Source organism: Acanthochromis polyacanthus, chromosome 17, assembly GCF_021347895.1.
Source record: "Acanthochromis polyacanthus isolate Apoly-LR-REF ecotype Palm Island chromosome 17, KAUST_Apoly_ChrSc, whole genome shotgun sequence".
Classification (NCBI taxonomy): domain Eukaryota; kingdom Metazoa; phylum Chordata; class Actinopteri; family Pomacentridae; genus Acanthochromis; species Acanthochromis polyacanthus.
Window position 1 is genome coordinate 26,951,585 of NC_067129.1, and position 22,082 is coordinate 26,973,666.

At 45.2% G+C, this 22,082-nt stretch overlaps 3 protein-coding genes across 3 annotated transcripts in view; 2 read left to right on the forward strand and 1 right to left on the reverse strand.

Moving 5' to 3' along the window:
- Window positions 1-10,755, forward strand: part of LOC110971941 (arf-GAP with Rho-GAP domain, ANK repeat and PH domain-containing protein 1) — a 28,972-nt gene extending 18,217 nt beyond the window's left edge. Inside the window, exons 21-26 of the mRNA XM_051937896.1 lie at window positions 68-113; window positions 201-451; window positions 1,274-1,483; window positions 5,635-5,740; window positions 5,848-5,989; window positions 9,173-10,755. Of these exons, the coding sequence (XP_051793856.1) occupies window positions 68-113; window positions 201-451; window positions 1,274-1,483; window positions 5,635-5,740; window positions 5,848-5,989; window positions 9,173-9,232 (815 nt within the window). The 3' untranslated portion in view covers window positions 9,233-10,755. The remainder of the gene's footprint in view (window positions 1-67; window positions 114-200; window positions 452-1,273; window positions 1,484-5,634; window positions 5,741-5,847; window positions 5,990-9,172) is intronic.
- A 1,350-nt stretch (window positions 10,756-12,105) lies between these two features.
- On the reverse strand, window positions 12,106-18,162 carry LOC110971706 (uncharacterized). The gene is made up of 5 exons (XM_022222101.2): window positions 17,979-18,162; window positions 16,332-16,619; window positions 13,345-13,470; window positions 13,079-13,275; window positions 12,106-12,732 (listed from the first exon to the last, which is right to left on the reverse strand). Exons 1-5 carry the CDS (start codon window positions 18,019-18,021, stop codon window positions 12,622-12,624), a joined length of 765 nt encoding a protein of 254 aa, XP_022077793.2. The 5' UTR covers window positions 18,022-18,162; the 3' UTR covers window positions 12,106-12,621.
- Window positions 18,163-21,548: 3,386 nt separating this feature from the next.
- Window positions 21,549-22,082, forward strand: part of LOC110970486 (A disintegrin and metalloproteinase with thrombospondin motifs 2-like) — a 32,469-nt gene continuing 31,935 nt past the window's right edge. The window contains exon 1 of the mRNA XM_051937889.1: window positions 21,549-21,869. Coding sequence (XP_051793849.1) covers window positions 21,623-21,869 — 247 coding nt within the window. The 5' untranslated portion in view covers window positions 21,549-21,622. The remainder of the gene's footprint in view (window positions 21,870-22,082) is intronic.

Genomic DNA, 22,082 nt, shown 5'->3' on the forward strand with positions numbered 1-22,082 from the left:
ATCTAAAACGTTTCTGTTGCTGTGTTTGAATTTACACAGTGGATGATTACTTTCCCTCTTCTTCCAGAGATGAATCCATCTGAAAACATCATCACCATGGCGACCACGGACAGGTGAGAAAGACGTTACAGATCAGTCAGCTCCTGGCCTCTGATTGGCTGAGCATGCCGCAGGTGAACTGCTGTCGTTTTTCCCACTAGGAGCGTGGCCTTTCGCTTCAAGGAGCAGCACAGCTGTCGCTCCTGGTTCAGCCACCTGCAGAGAGCTCTGGCCAATCAGGGCTCAGCTCCACCCCACCCTGCTGTGGCCAATCAGGGCTCAGCTCCACCCCACCCTGCTGTGGCCAATCAGGGCTCAGCTCGCCAGATGCTGTACCCGATGATAGACGTGGGGGCGAGAGGTTCGGTGCCGGCGGCCGTGGAGCGCTGCATCTCCCACATCACCGCCTACGGTCAGCAGAGTTCGTGAACAACCAATCACTGTGAGGCAGGCTGTTGCTGTGGAAACAACGACTAGCAAAGCAGTTTAATTAAATGGACCACTGCTGGTAGTCGGTTTGTTCCTAAATGTTCTGTCGGACCGTGAACTTTCATTTCCAGGTTTCTGATGTTTCCAGGTGTTAATATCCAGAGTTATTCTAGAGTAATGTCCAGTTCTCACTCAGAGATGCAAAAACATCCAAATCCATCCAGATGTTCCAGATCTGCTCAACTCAAACATCACCTGAAGTCTAGTACAACTTTATGCACTCTTTTAACCCATCGTTTAAATCCACCACACAGCTGTTTATATCCACCACACAGCTGTTTATATCCACCGTACAGCTCTTTATATCCACCGTCTTTCTTTCTTTCTTTTATTTATTTGATCCATGGGACATTGCACAAATAAACATTAACCCCGAAGGGAGAGATGCGTTATGCCAGGTTATAGCACGAATGCTAATTTCCACCTGCAGTCCCAGAGCAGGCAAAGACATACATCAACATACATGAGCATAACAAATAAACATTTCCCAACATTAAACACACAGAAACTCATAACTCATACAGCTGTTTATATCCACCGTACAGCTCAGCTCCTTTCGAACCCAGTTTTATAACATGAATCTTATTTTATATTTGTTTTAGCCGTTAGTTTTAAAATGCTCTCGTTCATTTTGCTCTTTGCTCTTTAAATATTTTTTTTTTTTTGGTTGTTTTTGTTTGTTTTTCAGTCCAACGTTCGGTTCAGGTGTGGTTTTTCCAGTTTGTCATTAACGTTTGTCTCTCAGGCCTTAAGGTGGAGGGCGTCTACCGTCGCTGTGGTCTCGCCACCAAAGTCAACCGATTGGTGGAGGCCCTGATGACATCACCGAACTCTGCCCCTCTGGAGGGAGATGAACAGGGTGTGTTGGACGCTGGCTCCGCCCTCAAACAGTATGTCCGCCAACGGGAGAGTCTGATCCCCGATGGACACCGAGAGCAGTGGCTGCAGGCCGCAGGTAGTACAAGTACACAGTCTGTAGTACAAGTACACGGTCTGTAGTACAAGCACATGATCTGTAGTACAAGCACACGATCTGTAGTACAAGTACACGGTCTGTAGTACAAGCACATGATCTGTAGTACAAGTACACGGCCTGTAGTACAAGCACACGGTCTGTAGTACAAGTACACGGTCTGTAGTACAAGTACACGGTCTGTAGTACAAGCACATGATCTGTAGTACAAGCACACGATCTGTAGTACAAGTACACGGCCTGTAGTACAAGTACACGGTCTGTAGTACAAGTACACGGTCTGTAGTACAAATACATGATCTGTAGTACAAGCACACGATCTGTAGTACAAGTACACGATCTGTAGTACAAGCACACGATCTGTAGTACAACTACACGGCCTGTAGTACAAGTACACGGCCTGTAGTACAAGTACACGGTCTGTAGTACAAGTACACGGTATGTAGTACAAGTACATGATCTGTAGTACAAGTACATGATCTGTAGTACAAGTACACGGCCTGTAGTACATGTACACGGTCTGTAGTACAAGTACACGGTCTGTAGTACAAGTACACGGTCTGTAGTACAAGTACATGATCTGTAGTAAAAGTACATGATCTGTAGTACAAGCACACGATCTGTAGTACAAGTACACGGTCTGTAGTACAAGTACATGATCTGTAGTACAAGCACACGATCTGTAGTACAAGTACATGATCTGTAGTACAAGCACACGATCTGTAGTAAAAGTACATGATCTGTAGTACAAGTACATGATCTGTAGTACAAGCACACGATCTGTAGTACAAGTACACGGTCTGTAGTACAAGTACACGATCTGTAGTACAAGTACACGGTCTGTAGTACAAGTACATGATCTGTAGTACAAGTACACAATCTGTAGTACAAGCACACGATCTGTAGTACAAGTACACGGTCTGTAGTACAAGCACACGGTCTGTAGTACAAGTACATGATCTGTAGTACAAGTACACGATCTGTAGTACAAGTACACGGCCTGTAGTACAAGTACACGGTCTGTAGTACAAGCACACGATCTGTAGTACAAGTACATGATCTGTAGTACAAGTACACAGTCTGTAGTACAAGTACACGGTCTGTAGTACAAGCACATGATCTGTAGTACAAGCACACGATCTGTAGTACAAGTACACGATCTGTAGTACAAGTACACGGCCTGTAGTACAAGTACACGGTCTGTAGTACAAGTACACGGTCTGTAGTACAAGCACATGATCTGTAGTACAAGCACACGATCTGTAGTACAAGTACATGATTGTAGTACAAGTACATGATCTGTAGTACAAGTACACGATCTGTAGTACAAGTACACGGTCTGTAGTACAAGCACATGATCTGTAGTACAAGTACACGATCTGTAGTACAAGTACATGGTCTGTAGTACAAGTACACGGTCTGTAGTACAAGCACACGATCTGTAGTACAAGTACATGATTGTAGTACAAGTACATGATCTGTAGTACAAGTACACGGTCTGTAGTACAAGTACACGGTCTGTAGTACAAGCACATGATCTGTAGTACAAGTACACGATCTGTAGTACAAGTACATGGTCTGCAGTACAAGTACACGGTCTGTAGTACAAGTACATGATCTGTAGTACAAGTACACAGTCTGTAGTACAAGTACACGGTCTGTAGTACAAGCACATGATCTGTAGTACAAGCACACGATCTTTAGTACAAGTACACGATCTGTAGTACAAGTACACGGCCTGTAGTACAAGTACACGGCCTGTAGTACAAGTACACGGTCTGTAGTACAAGTACACGATCTGTAGTACAAGTACATGATCTGTAGTACAAGTACACGATCTGTAGTACAAGTACATGATCTGTAGTACAAGCACACGGTCTGTAGTACAAGTACACGGCCTGTAGTACAAGTACACGGTCTGTAGTACAAGCACACGATCTGTAGTACAAGTACATGATCTGTAGTACAAGTACACGATCTGTAGTACAAGTACACGGCCTGTAGTACAAGTACACGGTCTGTAGTACAAGTACACGGTCTGTAGTACAAGCACATGATCTGTAGTACAAGCACACGATCTGTAGTACAAGTACATGATTGTAGTACAAGTACATGATCTGTAGTACAAGTACACGATCTGTAGTACAAGTACACGGTCTGTAGTACAAGCACATGATCTGTAGTACAAGTACACGATCTGTAGTACAAGTACATGGTCTGTAGTACAAGTACACGGTCTGTAGTACAAGCACACGATCTGTAGTACAAGTACATGATTGTAGTACAAGTACATGATCTGTAGTACAAGTACACGGTCTGTAGTACAAGTACACGGTCTGTAGTACAAGCACATGATCTGTAGTACAAGTACACGATCTGTAGTACAAGTACATGGTCTGCAGTACAAGTACACGGTCTGTAGTACAAGTACATGATCTGTAGTACAAGTACACAGTCTGTAGTACAAGTACACGGTCTGTAGTACAAGCACATGATCTGTAGTACAAGCACACGATCTTTAGTACAAGTACACGATCTGTAGTACAAGTACACGGCCTGTAGTACAAGTACACGGCCTGTAGTACAAGTACACGGTCTGTAGTACAAGTACACGATCTGTAGTACAAGTACATGATCTGTAGTACAAGTACACGATCTGTAGTACAAGTACATGATCTGTAGTACAAGCACACGGTCTGTAGTACAAGTACACGGCCTGTAGTACAAGTACACGGTCTGTAGTACAAGCACACGATCTGTAGTACAAGTACATGATCTGTAGTACAAGTACATGATCTGTAGTACAAGTACACGATCTGTAGTACAAGTACACGGCCTGTAGTACAAGTACATGGTCTGTAGTACAAGTACACGGTCTGTAGTACAAGTACATGATCTGTAGTACAAGTACACAGTCTGTAGTACAAGTACACGGTCTGTAGTACAAGCACACGATCTGTAGTACAAGCACACGATCTGTAGTACAAGTACACGATCTGTAGTACAAGTACACGGCCTGTAGTACAAGTACACGGTCTGTAGTACAAGTACACGATCTGTAGTACAAGTACATGATCTGTAGTACAAGTACACGATCTGTAGTACAAGTACATGATCTGTAGTACAAGCACACGGTCTGTAGTACAAGTACACGGCCTGTAGTACAAGTACACGGTCTGTAGTACAAGCACACGATCTGTAGTACAAGTACATGATCTGTAGTACAAGTACATGATCTGTAGTACAAGTACACGATCTGTAGTACAAGTACATGGTCTGTAGTACAAGTACACGGTCTGTAGTACAAGTACATGATCTGTAGTACAAGTACACGGTCTGTAGTACAAGTACACGGTCTGTAGTACAAGCACACGATCTGTAGTACAAGCACACGATCTGTAGTACAAGTACACGATCTGTAGTACAAGTACACGGCCTGTAGTACAAGTACACGGTCTGTAGTACAAGTACACGATCTGTAGTACAAGTACACGATCTGTAGTACAAGTACATGATCTGTAGTACAAGCACACGGTCTGTAGTACAAGTACATGATCTGTAGTACAAGTACACGGCCTGTAGTACAAGTACACGGTCTGTAGTACAAGTACATGATCTGTAGTACAAGTACACGATCTGTAGTACAAGTACACGGCCTGTAGTACAAGTACACGGTCTGTAGTACAAGTACACGGTCTGTAGTACAAGTACACGGTCTGTAGTACAAGTACACAGTCTGTAGTACAAGTACACGGTCTGTAGTACAAGCACATGATCTGTAGTACAAGTACACGGCCTGTAGTACAAGTACACGGTCTGTAGTACAAGTACATGGTCTGTAGTACAAGTACACGGTCTGTAGTACAAGCACACGATCTGTAGTACAAGTACATGATCTGTAGTACAAGTACACGGTCTGTAGTACAAGTACACGGTCTGTACTACAAACACACGATCTGTAGTACAAGTACATGATCTGTAGTACAAGTACATGATCTGTAGTACAAGTACATGGTCTGTAGTACAAGTACACGGTCTGTAGTACAAATCCACAGTCTGTAGTACAGGTAATACTGCAGTGGTACTGGTAGTACTGCAGTACTATTGCGTCTGACTGTTCTCTTGTCTCTCAGTGATTCCAGATGAACGCTGCCGGTTTAAAAGATACAGACGGTTACTACGGCAACTACCTGATGACAACAGAGCATCACTGAACGCCCTGTTTGGACACTTCTACATGTAACACACACTAACACACATTAATACACGCACACTAACACACAAATTAATGCACACACATTAATACACACACAGTGACTGAGGTTGTACTTCCTGTTCCTCTCCAGGGTCCAGGTGTTCTCTCAGGTGAACAAGATGTCGGCTCATAATCTGGCCGTGGTTCTGGTTCCGTCTCTGTTCCAGGACCTGAACCAGGATCTGATCAGACTCACCAAAGAGTTCATCATCCACCACACACTGCTCTTCCTGGTCAGTACCTGTCTCACACCTCACCTGTCTCACACCTGTCTCTCACCTGTCCCACGCCTGTCTCTCACCTGTCACACGCCTGTCTCTCACCTGTCCCACACCTGTCTCTCACCTGTCCCACGCCTGTCTCTCACCTGTCCCACGCCTGTCTCTCACCTGTCCCACACCTGTCTCACATCTGTCTCTCGCCTGTCCCACGCCTGTCCCACGCCTGTCTCACGCCTGTCCCACACCTGTCCTACACCTGTCCCACACCTGTCTCTCGCCTGTCCCACGCCTGTCCCACGCCTGTCTCTCACCTGTCCCACGCCTGTCTCTCACCTGTCCCACACCTGTCTCTCACCTGTCCCACGCCTGTCTCTCACCTGTCCCACGCCTGTCTCACAACTGTCCCACGCCTGTCTCTCACATCTGTCCCACGCCTGTCTCACAACTGTCCCACGCCTGTCTCACAACTGTCCCACGCCTGTCTCACAACTGTCCCACGCCTGTCTCACAAATGTCCCACGCCTGTCTCTCGCCTGTCCCACGCCTGTCTCACAACTGTCCCACGCCTGTCTCACAACTGTCCCACGCCTGTCTCACAAATGTCCCACGCCTGTCTCTCACCTGTCCCACGCCTGTCTCTCACCTGTCCCACACCTGTCTCTCACCTGTCCCACGCCTGTCTCTCACCTGTCCCACGCCTGTCTCTCACCTGTCCCACACCTGTCCCACGCCTGTCTCTCGCCTGTCCCACGCCTGTCTCTCACCTGTCCCACACCTGTCTCTCACCTGTCCCACGCCTGTCTCACAAATGTCCCACGCCTGTCTCTCACCTGTCCCACGCCTGTCTCTCACCTGTCCCACACCTGTCTCTCACCTGTCCCACGCCTGTCTCTCACCTGTCCCACACCTGTCTCTCACCTGTCCCACACCTGTCTCTCACCTGTCCCACGCCTGTCTCACAAATGTCCCACGCCTGTCTCTCACCTGTCCCACGCCTGTCTCTCACCTGTCCCACACCTGTCTCTCACCTGTCCCACGCCTGTCTCACAAATGTCCCACGCCTGTCTCTCACCTGTCCCACGCCTGTCTCTCACCTGTCCCACACCTGTCTCTCACCTGTCCCACGCCTGTCTCTCACCTGTCCCACACCTGTCTCTCACCTGTCTCACGCCTGTCCCACACCTGTCCCACGCCTGTCTCTCGCCTGTCCCACGCCTGTCCCACGCCTGTCTCTCACCTGTCCCACGCCTGTCTCTCACCTGTCCCACACCTGTCCCACGCCTGTCTCACGCCTGTCCCACGCCTGTCCCACGCCTGTCTCACGCCTGTCCCACACCTGTCCCACGCCTGTCTCTCGCCTGTCCCACGCCTGTCCCACACCTGTCTCTCACCTGTCCCACACCTGTCTCTCACCTGTCCCACGCCTGTCTCTCACCTGTCCCACGCCTGTCTCTCACCTGTCCCACACCTGTCCCACGCCTGTCTCACGCCTGTCCCACGCCTGTCCCACGCCTGTCTCACGCCTGTCCCACACCTGTCCCACGCCTGTCTCACGCCTGTCCCACGCCTGTCCCACGCCTGTCTCACGCCTGTCCCACACCTGTCCCACACCTGTCTCTCGCCTGTCCCACGCCTGTCCCACGCCTGTCTCTCACCTGTCCCACACCTGTCTCTCACCTGTCCCACGCCTGTCTCTCACCTGTCCCACGCCTGTCTCTCACCTGTCCCACGCCTGTCTCACGCCTGTCCCACGCCTGTCCCACGCCTGTCTCACGCCTGTCCCACACCTGTCCCACACCTGTCTCTCGCCTATCCCACGCCTGTCCCACGCCTGTCTCTCACCTGTCCCACACCTGTCTCTCACATCTGTCCCACGCCTGTCTCACAACTGTCCCACGCCTGTCTCACAACTGTCCCACGCCTGTCTCTCGCCTGTCCCACGCCTGTCCCACGCCTGTCTCTCGCCTGTCCCACGCCTGTCTCTCACCTGTCCCACGCCTGTCTCTCACCTGTCCCACGCCTGTCTCACAACTGTCCCACGCCTGTCTCACAACTGTCCCACGCCTGTCTCTCACCTGTCCCACGCCTGTCCCACACCTGTCTCTCGCCTGTCCCACGCCTGTCCCACACCTGTCTCTCACCTGTCCCACGCCTGTCTCTCACCTGTCCCACGCCTGTCTCTCACCTGTCCCACGCCTGTCTCACAACTGTCCCACGCCTGTCTCACAAATGTCCCACACCTGTCTCTCGCCTGTCCCACGCCTGTCCCACGCCTGTCTCTCGCCTGTCCCACGCCTGTCTCTCACCTGTCCCACATCTGTCTCTCGCCTGTCCCACGCCTGTCCCACACCTGTCTCTCACCTGTCCCACGCCTGTCTCTCACCTGTCCCACGCCTGTCCACGCCTGTCCCACACCTGTCTCTCACCTGTCCCACGCCTGTCTCTCACCTGTCCCACGCCTGTCCCACGCCTGTCCCACACCTGTCTCTCACCTGTCCCACGCCTGTCTCTCACCTGTCCCACGCCTGTCTCTCACCTGTCCCACGCCTGTCTCTCACATCTGTCCCACGCTTGTCTCACAACTGTCCCACGCCTGTCTCACAACTGTCCCACGCCTGTCTCACAACTGTCCCACGCCTGTCTCACATTTGTCTCTCGCCTGTCCCACGCCTGTCCCAGGCCTGTCTCTCACCTGTCCCACACCTGTCTCTCACCTGTCCCACGCCTGTCTCTCACCTGTCCCACGCCTGTCTCTCACCTGTCCCACGCCTGTCTCACAACTGTCCCACGCCTGTCTCACAACTGTCCCACGCCTGTCTCACAAATGTCCCACGCCTGTCTCACATCTGTCCCACGCCTGTCTCACAACTGTCCCACGCCTGTCTCTCACCTGTCCCACGCCTGTCTCTCACATCTGTCCCACGCCTGTCTCACATCTGTCCCACGCCTGTCTCACAACTGTCCCACGCCTGTCTCTCACCTGTCCCACACCTGTCTCTCACCTGTCCCACACCTGTCTCTCACCTGTTCCACGCCTGTCTCTCACCTGTCTCACGCCTGTCTCACATCTGTCCCAGGCCTGTCTCACATCTGTCCCACACCTGTCTCTCACCTGTCCCACGCCTGTTCCACACCTGTCTCAGAGCTTCTGCTTAGCTCTTACTGGTTCTTACCTGGTTTGTCTGATCTGTGCAGACGCTGGTGGTAGAGGATGAGGATGGTGAAGAGGAGGAAGAGGAGATGACTACCTTCTGATGAAGAACAAACTCAGCTCATCTGAATGTTTCTGAAGTTTCTGTGTTTTTAAAATGATTGTTGACTTTAAGGATGAAGGGTTTATTGGTGCTGGAATGAATCTCTGCAGGTAGTTGCTTTTTCTCACTGAGTGTGGCTCCGCCCCTGCTTGCTCCGCCCCCGTGCTGGCTCTGCCCGTGCTGGCTCCGCCCCTTGCTGGCCCTGTTTTGTGCAACAACATGCTAACATTTGTTCTGCTGAAGCTCCAATCTGTATTTTAGTCGACACACGCTAAACTTGCTATGTTGGTGTCTGGTTGCCGTGGTGACACTCGGTGTTTCTGTTCTGTGGCATCGTTGGACAGGAAGTCAGTCACACCAAACATAGACTCATAGAACACCAGAGAGGTTCACGCCCACTTCCTGTCTCAGAACTGGAGGACATGTTAGAAAATCAGCCTTCAGCTTTCTGCTCCATATTGATCAATAATAGGTACTGATTGTCTCATTTTTATTCCATGTTTCTGTGTTGTTGCTAACCCTACTCTAATCCATGCTAATGTGATCTTTTTCTCAGCAGTAGAAGCTAGATATTTAGCTAGCTGTTACTTCTGACCACTGATGGAAAACAGTCCAAAGAATGAGTCTGATCCTGATAATATGAGGTAGAGAGAGACATTCAATCAAGACTGACAATGGATGAAAAGATGGAAAATAGAAGAGAGGACATAGCTTTGATCTACACATTCTGTAGGAACACTGATGGAGGATGGAAACGACAAAAACAAGACAGAAAACGACAAAAACGAGACACAATATGACAAAACAAGACACAAAACCACAAAAATGACACACAAAATGACAAACGAGACATAAAACCACTAAAACAGGATACAAAACGACAAAAAATACAAAAACAAGACAAAAAACGACAACACCACTAAAGCGAGACACAAAAGAACAGAAACAAGAAGCAAACGACAAAAATCACATCAATGAGAAAAACGAGACAAAAATGCAAAAAAACAACACACAAAACGACAAAAAATGACAAAATGAGACACAAAATGACAAAAACAGACAGGAAACCACTAAATGCTCATCTACAGGGTGTGCTAACATTAAGTTGATTAAAAAATGTTCTCATAATTACAGAAACATGAATGAAAAAATAAAAGCAATAAAAGCAGATTTAAATTGGATTCTGTTTCTATCAGAGATCCAGTTTGGTCATCAGAGGGGTGGAGGAGAGAAAAAAGGGATTTTAGGGAATCTCTAGACATTTTTGGTATTTAAAATATTTTAAACATTCTTTTATTCCTAATTTTTGATAGATTTGGTCTCAGGACAAGAACATTTACACACTGCTGATGTTTCAGGGTTTTCTACGTGGATTATTGGAACCATCCGGCTGCATTTGGTGTTTTTGATTCTCTGTAGGTCGGTTTGGGGAAACATCAGCGTTTCTTTTACATGTCAGAAGCTTGATTAAAGTTTGGAACCCAAATATGTGGTTCTGGATTCAAATAAAAACATTTAACAACACGTTTCCTCCATTTTCTGGGTTACCATGGTGACAAGTTCCTCCACATCTGATTGGCTGAAAAGAAGCGACGGTAAAACAGTGAAACATGTCCGTGAAGGTTCTAAAAGAAGAGAACGTTTGGAGGAACCAATGAGATGTTTGGTTCTAAAAGATGTGGATCAGAGATTCTTCAAACGTCTCGTAGAGTCTGGAGATCTTTAGTGTAAGATGAAGATGTTAACTAGACGGATTTTATGTTCTAGAAGACGTTCACACTGATCAGCTGGTTACTACAATACAGAGCATCCAGAAAGTATTCACAGCGCTTCATTTCTTCCACCTTTCTTATGTTACAGCCTTATTCCAAAATGAATTAAATTCATTTTCCCTCAAAATTCTACTCACAACACCCCGTAATGAAAATGTGAAAACAGTTCTTTTGAAACTGCTGCAGATTTATTAAAAATGAAACTCTGAGAAATCACATGTATTCACAGTCTTTGCTGTGAAGCTCCAACTTGAGCTTCCACTGATCATCCTTCAGATGTTTCTGCAGCTTCACTGGAGTCCAGCTGTGGTAACTTCAGCTGGTTGGACCTGATCTGGAAACACACCTGTCTGTATAAGGTCCCACAGCTGACAGTGCATGTCAAAGCACCAAGCATGAAGACAAAGGAACTGTCTGCAGACCTCAGAGACAGGATTGTCTGGAGGCAACCCACCACCTCTCAGCCATTTCAACCCAGGGGAAACCCTGCAGAAGGACAATCCACCAATCAGGCCTGTATGGTAGAGTCAGACGGAAGCCACTCCTTAGTAAGAGGCACATGAAATACTCTGATGACACTGCTATGGTGGCATGTATCAGAAATGGACATGAAGCTGAATACAGAGATCTGATAAGTGCCTTCAGTGACTGGAGTCACAAAAACTGCTGCTACTCAACGCCTCAAAGACAAAGGAAATGATCATAGATTTTCACAGATCCAAACCCCCTCTTCAGCCAGTGAACACTTGTGGACATGGAGGTGGTGACATCATATGAATATTTAGGTGTCCACCTTGATAATAAGTTGGACTGGTCTACAAACGTAGACTTCATCTACAAAAAGGGCCAGAGCCGACTTTATTGCCTCAGAAAACTTTGATCACTAGACGTGCAGTAAGATGCTGCAGATGTTTTATCAGTCTGTGGTAGCAAGTGTCCTGTTTTATGCTGCAGTCTGCTGGGAGGCAGTATAAAACAGAAGGATGCAAGGCGTCTGAACAAACTGATTATAAAAGCTGCTCTGTGGTTGGAATCAGATTGAACACATTGGAGGATGAGGTGGAGAGACAGACACTGAGCAAGATGGAGGCCATTCTGACATTCTTCTGGATCAATAACTGATTCTGGATCAATAACTGATTCTGGATCAATAATGATAAATAACAGAAAGTTTCAGGTTTTATCTTTAATGGTTCCTCAGATGTTGTTCAAACAGATTCAGGATTAAATGTGAGGATAAAACTGATAGAAGTGATTCTGGAATATGAAGGTTAAATTTCACAGAGTTCAGGAGAAGAGCTGGAAGAACCTGAAGGAGCTCTGGAGGTCAGACGAAGATGAGGAGGAACCTGAAGGAGCTCTGGAGGTCAAATGAAGATGAGGAGGAACCTGGAGGAGCTCTGGAGGTCAAATGAAGATGAGGAGGAACCTGAAGGAGCTCTGGAGGTCAAATGAAGATGAGGAGGAACCTGAAGGAGCTCTGGAGGTCAGACGAAGATGAGGAGGAACCTGAAGGAGCTCTGGAGGTCAAACGAAGATGAGGAGGAACCTGGAGGAGCTCTGGAGGTCAAACGAAGATGAGGAGGAACCTGGAGGAGCTCTGGAGGTCAGATGAAGATCAGTTGATCCAGGTGCTGGATGACATCAGCTCTAATTGGTCGTCACACATAGATGTCCTCGTCCTCCACTGTGATTGGTGTTTCCATGCATCCAGGAGGACGACAGGGAACTGAGAGAACTGACCTATTAGCATCTTGTTAGCATCATTGTTAGCATCACTGTTAGCATCACTGTTAGCATCGTTGTTATCATCACTGTTAGCATCACTGTTAGCATCATTGTTAGCATCGTTGTGGGCATCATTGTTGGCATCATTGTTGGCATCATTGTTAGCATCATTGTTAGCATCGTTATTGGCATCATCGTTAGCATAATTGTTGGCACCACTGTTAGCATCACTGTTAGCATCGTTGTTATCATCACTGTTAGCATCACTGTTAGCATCGTTATTGGCATCATCGTTAGCATAATTGTTGGCATCACTGTTATTTTGCTGCATGTGTTGGTGCTGTTACCATAGAGGGACTCCGCCTCTTTCTCCTGCTTTGTCGCCTCCTGCTCCTCCTCCTCCTTTTGCCACAGCGACCATGCATCATGGCATAGACGTTCTCCTCCTTGTTGCCACAGCGACCATGCATCATGGCATAGACGTTCTCCTCCTTGTTGCCACGGCGACCATGCATATCCTCATAGATGTTCTCCTCCTTGGGACCTGAAGCAGGTGAGCAGACTGTCAGTTACTGAAACCAGGTGTCAGGGTGCCTCTGATTGGCTGCTGTACCTGTGATGGTGATCCTCTGACTGCTCCTCCTCCTCAGGATGAAGATGGCGATGAGGAGCAGCAGCAGGAAGGACGGGAGGAGGCAGAAGATGAAGGTCAAACTCCCAACACTGCTGCTGCTCACATCTGCAGACACAGCAGCTGATTTAAACATCACCTGAGTCAACTTCCTGATGGTCCTTGAACGCATCATCATCATTAAACCTGAGCTCAGAATCATCCCTTGGTTCCACATGTCTCATTGGAGCCTCTCTGAACAGGAGAACCAGAACCAGGAGCAGGAAGGTTCTGGTTCTCCAGGACCCACTCAGCATTCAGAGAGTTTCAGGTTGAACTGCAGGCAGTGTTTCCTCAGAAAGAATAAAATATATGCAGCAGAAACAGAGAACAGAGGATCTGGTTGTTGAAGATCCATCCAGGATGGAGAAACATCTACTGATGATGAGCAGAGTAGAGAGGAAACATGGAGATAGAAGAACATCTACAGGATGAGGAGATAAAATGGTCAAAATGTGACCAAAAACTACAAGAAAAGACATCAAAGAGCCAAAATGTGACTCAGAAAGCTGAAAATAGTGAAAGTAGTTGACTATCTACATTATGAGGAGACAAAACAGACTGCCTAAAGAAGACACAAAACAAGACAAATCCGGAAATGTTGAGGTCAAATCTGACGCCAGTTGGACTTCTGAAGCTGGTCTTCAGGTACCTGCTGAAATGAGGCCATGGTGGAGTTTTTCTCTGTTCACATTCAGAGCCTCAAACACCAAAATAAACGCTGCAGACACAAATATCTGGTGCAGGTTTGAAACTCAGAGGCTGAACAGAAAAACAGCCTGAAGATTGTCTGAAAGTCTCAACAGCAGCTCAGAGTTTGGAAGAAGATTCAGTCTTTTACAGCTGCTCTGGATAAAACATGGTTTTAGTGAAACTGTTTAGATAAAAAGTAAATGAAGATTTAAATCTATTTGAGTTCATTTTCGATCTTAAACATTTCATGTGGATCTGGACACCAAAGCAGAAGAAACAACAGACCTTAGATTAACCAAACGTGAGGAACGGTGTCTGTTGATGCTGCTTTAGAATCGGTCCGTTAAACATCTGTTACTGTTAAACATCTGTTAAACATCCGTTACCTTTAGATATCCCTTGCCGTTCAACATCCGTTAAACATCTGGTATCGGTAAACATCGGCTATCATTAAACATCCATTGGTGGTGACAGCAGTTTGCATCATTTATGTTTTTTAATTGGTGTTTTTTGGTTGGTGTTGGTTGGTGTTGGTTGGTGTTTGTTGGTTGATGTTTATTGTTTGGTGTTGGTTGGTGTATGTAGGTTGGTGTTGGTTGGTGTTGGTTGGATGGTTGGTGTTTGTTGGTTGATGTTGGTTGGTGTCTGTTGGTTGGTGTTTGTTGGTTGATGTTTATTGTTTGGTGTTGGTTGGTTTATGTAGGTTGGTGTTGGTTGGATGGTTGGTGTTTGTTGGTTGATGTTGGTTGGTGTCTGTTGGTTGGTGTTTGTCGGTGTTTGTTGGTTGGTGTTGGTTGGTTGATATTTGTTGGTGTTTGTTAGTGTTTGTTGGTGTTTGTTTGTTGGTGTTTGTTGGTGTTTGTTGGTTGATGTTTGCTGGTGTTTGTTGGTTGGTTGGTGTCTGTCGGTGTTTGCTGGTTGGGGTTTGTTGCTGTTTGTTGGTTGGTGTTTGTTGGTTGGTGTCTGTTGGTTGATGTTTGTTGGTGTATGTTGGTGTTGGTTGGTGTTTGTTGGTGGGTGTTTCTTGGTATTTGTTGGTTGGTGTTTGTTGGTTGGTGTTTGTTGGTGTTGGTTGGTGTTTGTTGGTGTTTGTTGGTTGATGTTTGTTGGTGTTTGTTGGTTGGTGTTTGTTGGTGTTTGTTGGTTGGTGTTTGTTGGTGTTGGTTGGTGTTTGTTGGTGTTGGTTGGTGTTGGTTGGTGTTTGTTGGTTGGTGTTTGTTGGTGTTTGTTGGTTGGTGTTTGTTGGTTGGTGTTTGTTGGTTGGTGTTTGTTGGTGTTTGTTGGTGTTTGTTGGTTGGTGTTTGTTGGTTGGTGTTGGTTGGTGTTTGTTGGTTGGTGTTTGTTGGTTGGTGTTTGTTGGTGTTGGTTGGTGTTGGTTGGTGTTTGTTGGTGTTGGTTGGTGTTGGTTGGTTGGTGTTTGTTGGTGTTTGTTGGTTGGTGTTTGTTGGTTGGTGTTTGTTGGTTGGTGTTTGTTGGTGTTTGTTGGTGTTTGTTGGTTGGTGTTTGTTGGTTGTGTTTGTTGGTGTTTGTTGGTTGGTGTTTGTTGGTTGGTGTTTGTTGGTGTTGGTTGGTGTTGCTGGTGTTGGTTGGTGTTTGTTGGTGTTTGTTGGTTGGTGTTTGTTGGTTGGTGTTTGTTGGTGTTTGTTGGTTGGTGTTGGTTGATGTTTGTTGGTGTTTGTTGGTGTTTGTTGGTTGGTGTTTGTTGGTGTTTGTTGGTTGGTGTTTGTTGGTGTTTGTTGGTGTTTGTTGGTTGGTGTTTGTTGGTGTTTGTTGGTGTTGGTTGGTGTTTGTTGGTTGGTGTTTGTTGGTTGGTGTTTGTTGGTTGGTGTTTGTTGGTGTTTGTTGGTTGATGTTTGTTGGTGTTTGTTGGTGTTTGTTGGTTGGTGTTTGTTGGTGTTTGTTGGTTGGTGTTTGTTGGTGTTTGTTGGTGTTTGTTGGTTGGTGTTTGTTGGTTGGTGTTTGTTGGTGTTTGTTGGTGTTGGTTGGTGTTTGTTGGTGTTTGTTGGTTGGTGTTTGTTGGTGTTTGTTGGTTGGTGTTTGTTGGTGTTTGTTGGTTGGTGTTTGTTGGTGTTTGTTGGTGTTTGTTGGTTGGTGTTTGTTGGTGTTTGTTGGTTGGTGTTTGTTGGTTGATGTTTGTTGGTGTTTGTTGGTTGGTTGTTGTTTGTTGGTTGTTGTTTGTTTGTGTTTGTTTGTTGTTGTTTTTCTTTTGGTGTCAGTCTCTATAATCGCAGACTCACCCTCCACCTGCAGCAGGAAGTCCTTCCTATGCTTCAGCTTCCCTCCTTCATCAAACACCTCCAGGGTGTAGTTTCCTGCGTCTCCGGTCTGAACTCGGCTGAACTTCAGCGATCCGTCACTACACAGCTCACAGCGTCCTTGAAGACACGGTGAGGTTCGGTTCTTTGTGAGCAGCAGATGACGATGAGTCCACCGGATGTCCTCCTGACCATGCATCAGCAGACCAGACTTCAGCAGGGCGTCTCCACCGCCGCTGGCTGATACTGTGATGATCTCTGAAGACACAGCTGGAGCCAGAGGTTCACAACAAGCCCCCACAACCAGGTGAGATTGAGCAGAAAAATATTAATTCACTGTCCAAAGTCTGTCCAAAACAATTCAAACATGGAGCAAGAAAACCGGAACCTTTTCAGGACGACTCATAAAGCACAAAATGACAAAAGCTGTTTAAAACATCCAACTGTGACTTCTGTTCCTTTTTCACTGGCCACATTTACATGAAGATTTTTAAATTTGAATTATTAATTTGGAATTAACTCATTCGGAATTAAAGTTTTGTGCTTCGCGTTTACATGGAAATACTAATTCCGAATTAAGGTTTACATGGACCACATGTTTATTCCCCTTCCTTAATTCCGCTTTAACGTTTGGCTGTTGGAAAGGATTCTGATTGGACAGGGAGTGGACGTGATGTGTCCCTGTTTACTGGAAGAAAACAAACTCCATTTGCCGCCACATTTCTTTTAACCAAGAACACTGAGGAACAACTAATAAGCACGCTTTTCCCTTTGCTTTTTATTGTCGTTTTGAAACAGCAACTCGACAAAGGCATACTACTTCTGTTGCGCCAGTAAGGTCGCAGAACGTGTACGTCGCTAAGTGAGGAGCCAAGCATGCGCAGAATGACTGGAATTAACTAAAGTGGAATTAACTGTATACATGAACAGAACTTACACTGGAATTAGTTTATTTGGAATTAAATTTATTTGGAATTAGCTTTTTAATTCAGAATTAAGTGTTTACAAGGAGATTTTGAAGCGGAATTAACTTAAATTCTGAATTAAAGAGGAATTAAAGGTCTCATGTAAGCGACGCAACTGACCCTAGGATTAGTTCAGCTGAAACATGGACCAAAGTAGCTTCAAACCGTCGGAAGTGAAATGAGTTCAGAACAACTAGAAAAGGTCAACATACATCCAGTCTAAAGCAACCTGAGTGTAAAACAACATTTAAAACTAGTTCTTGATTTATCTGAAAACTGCTGGCGGTCTGTAAAACCAGAACACGTTGTGATCTGCTGCTGCTGAACCATCCAGAACCCAGACCCGAGAACAGCTTCCGTTTTAGCTTCACATCTCTGGAGAAAACCTCAGGTCTGCTGCTACACTCACTTCCTGTAAACCAACACTTTCCTGTTTGCTTTTCACCAAACCAAATCTGAGGATTCTGAATATTTTTACTGAAACTTTTTCCTCAGTTTGATCTTCCTTCTGTTTCTCTGTTCTAGTCTTTACGTTCCTTCAACACGTCTGATTCCTGCAGCTGTGGTTCCTGGACCTGACCACAGCACGTCAGACAGGAAATTGACAGATTGTTTACAGATTGTCTACATGTGTCTCAGAAGAAGCGTTAATCCACAAACTGACCTTCAGCCATCAGTAGAAACACCATCCAGACGCCGGTCACCATGACTGGACTGGTCTGCAGGACTCTGAGCTCCACCTTCAGACTTCAGCCTGAGGAGGAAACAGCTGCTGAGTGGCTGAAAGTGGGCTGAGGTTTCAGACCACGATGCTGCCTTCCGATAAATGACTAGAACTGTTTAAAGGCCGACACACTTTCAGACACAACAGTGCAGCCCTGTGAGGAGTCGCTGAAACATTCTGCTCAGTAATCAGATTACTTCTCAGCAGAGCAGCAGAAACAAACGCTCTGAAACTAGATTTAAAATGGAAGTAGAAAACCAGTAAAGCAGCACTGATCAGGAGGCATAGAAGGAGTCATAGTTCCACTAATCAGGAGGTCTAGAAGGAGTCATAGTTCCACTAATCAGGAGGTCTAGAAGGAGTCATAGTTCCACTAATCAGGAGGTCTAGAAGGAGTCATAGTTCCACTGATCAGGAGGTCTAGAAGGAGTCGTAGTTCCACTAATCAGGAGGTCTAGAAGGAGTCATAGTTCCACTAATCAGGAGGTCTAGAAGGAGTCATAGTTCCACTGATCAGGAGGCATAGAAGGAGTCATAGTGGCACTAAATCACTAAGTTCTTGGGTTGACGTTGTAAATCCAGTGAAGGTTCATGTCTATCAGTTCTAGAGGCTGTATTGAAATTGCAGTATTAGTTACAAGAACATCAGCAGCAGAACTAAGAACCTAATGTGAGAAATTTTAAAATAACACATAGAGAATTTTCAGCCTGACAGTCTGAATATCTGACAGATCAGTAGTATTTCTCCAGTATTTCACCATGTATCAGTGTTTTTGTGTGTTTCTGTAGTTCTACGGGTTTCATCATATCCATGTTTATACACTTTTATGGTTAATATCAGAGTTATCGATACTTTGTCAGTTTGTATTCAGGATTTAGATGCTTTTTGATTCAATCCACCCTGATGTGAAGCGACAGAAGCTCAACTTCCTGTCAGCTGACCTCTGACATCCAGGTCACTGATGACTCTTCAGTTCCAGTCGACATCAGTGAGGAGCTGAACTGAGATCAGCTCAGTGACTCCCTCCAGTGGACACCAAATATATCTTTACTTCCATAAGATCAGGTTTGTTGTTCACTTGTTCATAATATTTATTCTCTGCATCTCATTCAACACACTTCCACGCTAAAGCTGCTGAATATTCATAGAATACATGAAGTGAAGCGAGTCTGTTAACTCCAGCTGATGACAGCTGGCTGACAGAGAGAATTATGGGATGGACTGAAACTTGGCAGACGTCTGGCAGAGAAACAAACTGAATCACGGCTGAAAAGAAACTTCTCATTTCCGCAATTAGCAGCTAGGAGGGAGACGGTGAATCTCACGGGACTCAGAGAAGATCTTTAACAGATGAAGGTCTGGTAAAGTTTTGGTAAAGTCCAGGTTAAGTTCTGGTTAAGTTCTGATGAAGTTAGCTGCTAGTTTAGTACGTTACAGCTGCTAGATTAGTACGTTACAGCTGCTAGTTTAGTATTTTACAGCTGCTAGATTAGTACTTTACAGCTGCTAGTTTAGTATTTTACAGCTGCTAGATTAGTACTTTACAGCTGCCAGATTAGTACTTTACAGCTGCTAGATTAGTACTTTACAGCTGCTAGTTTAGTACTTTACAGCTGCTAGTTTAGTATTTTACAGCTGCTAGATTAGTACTTTACTGCTGCTGGTTTAGTACTTTACAGCTGTTAGATTAGTACTTTACTGCTGCTAGTTTAGTACTTTACTGCTGCTAGATTAGTACTTTACTGCTGCTAGTTTAGTACTTTACAGCTGCTAGTTTAGTACTTTACTGCTGCTAGATTAGTACTTTACTGCTGCTAGTTTAGTACTTTACTGCTGCTAGTTTAGTACTTTACTGCTGCTAGATTAGTACTTTACTGCTGCTAGTTTAGTACTTTACTGCTGCTAGATTAGTACTTTACTGCTGCTGGATTAGTACTTTACTGCTGCTGGTTTAGTACTTTACAGCTGCTAGATTAGTACTTTACAGCTGCTAGATTAGTACTTTACAGCTACTAGATTAGTACTTTACAGCTGCTAGTTTAGTACTTTACAGCTACTAGATTAGTACTTTACAGCTGCTAGATTAGTACTTTACAGCTACTAGATTAGTACTTTACAGCTGCTAGTTTAGTACTTTACAGCTACTAGATTAGTACTTTACAGCTGTTAGATCAGTACTTTACTGCTGCTAGATTAGTACTTTACAGCTACTAGATTAGTACTTTACAGCTGCTAGATTAGTACTTTACAGCTACTAGATTAGTACTTTACAGCTGCTAGTTTAGTACTTTACAGCTGCTAGATTAGTACTTTACAGCTGTTAGATCAGTACTTTACTGCTGCTGGTTTAGTACTTTACTGCTGCTGGATTAGTACTTTACTGCTGCTAGATTAGTACTTTACTGCTGCCAGATTAGTACTTTACTGATTTAAAGTGGTCGGCCGCTACTTGGAAAAAAAATACAGACACTTTAAATAAATTAAAAACCTATGTTGTAACAGCACTATTGTTATTGTTTATTTGAGTTTAGGGACAAAAACCACTAGGTTAGGTTCATGGAAAGCTTGTGGTTCGGGTTAAAATGACCTCTTCTAACGTGGTATGTAGTCGCCATGGCAACAGTAAACATGTCAAAGCAGCAACGTGACTTGAGAACAACGGGCAGTGTTGTCGGGATAATGGGCCGTCAGGGCGTTTGGATTCAGCCTGTTGATAGATATGCTTAACGCATGCTGCTACGTGCCATGTACCTCAATATCCTCCAAAATTTCCCTCTTCTGGTGGATCTAATTTTGCCGTTTCTGCAAATGCTCCACAGGCCTGTTGTGTATCGGCCTACTCCTGCATTTGCTCCTAAAATGCTGTCAATAATTTCCACCGCAGCCTCCATAATTCAACCAAGAAAGATGTAGAAAATGACGCGCAATAAATAAACAACTAAATACTCCCCAATGCACATTCGCAGGACTAGTTTTATCCCAGGACGTCGGTGTTTGGCGAAATATAGCAGGGAATTTGCGGGGGAATTATTACTTTACTAATTACCGACATGGAGCATTCCAATGGGATTAAGATCACTGACCTCCTCCGCAATTATTACAAATCACCAGAGGTCCCCAGGTAATACTAATCCCGTGCAAATAGGGCTTTAGAAGTTTTAAAACAGCAACATGTGATTTAGTCCAGCAGCATTTTGTTAACTTTATACACATAAACTTTTCCTGCTAAAAACTGAAATGATTTGTGTTTTGTTCATGGATTCTGCTGGATGGAAATGATCTTTAAAAGTAACATATCTCATTAAACAGGAAATGCTCCTACTGTAACTGCAGCTGGTGACCAGCAGGTGGAGCTGCAGGAAAACATAACACTTTATTCTGTTATAGTTTAAACCCATCAACAGCAGGTAGATACACACTCAAATGTGCTGTTACTGCTGCTACAGTTGGTTATATTAGTACTGCAGTACTGTAGTACTGTATTATTGTAGCACTGTAGCACTGTGTTATTGTAGTACTGTAGTACTGTAGTACTACACTATTGTAGTACTGTAGTACTGCAGTCATTCAGAGGGAGGAGACAATGACAGAGTGGAGAAGAGTCTGTTCCAGTGTTTTCTTCACTTTGCGTCAGTTCAGCAGCTTTGGTCGTCTCAGTCTGTCTCACTCTCAGTCTGTCTCACTCTCAGTCTGTCTCACTCTCAGTCTGTCTCACTCTCAGACTGTCTATCTGTCTGTCAGGATGGAGGATTGTCATTTTGGATTATTGTTTGTTGTGTTTCTGCTGCAGATCAACGGTTTACATTCGGTTTACATCACCGACAGTTCAGGTGAGAATTACTGTTACTGTCTATAATACTACTACTACTACTACTACTAATGCTGCTACTACCAACACTACCGTCTCTACTACTACTACTACTACTACTACTACTACTACAGCTAGTACTATTGTTTTAACTACTGCAAATGCTACTGCTGGTACTGCTGCTAATATTGCTGTTAATACTGATATCTAATAATGCTAATGCTGATACGGCTAA

Bases quoted from the DNA above. Each gene is read 5' to 3' on its own strand.
- LOC110971706 (XM_022222101.2), bottom strand. From the start codon at position 18,021: ATGGTGACCGGCGTCTGGATGGTGTTTCTACTGATGGCTGAAG. The intron at 16,620-17,978 runs GTCAGTTTGTGG...CTCTGGCTCCAG, and splicing joins GTTTCTACTGATGGCTGAAG to CTGTGTCTTCAGAGATCATC. The intron at 13,471-16,331 runs GTGAGTCTGCGA...CTGTGTCTGCAG, and splicing joins CTTCCTGCTGCAGGTGGAGG to ATGTGAGCAGCAGCAGTGTT.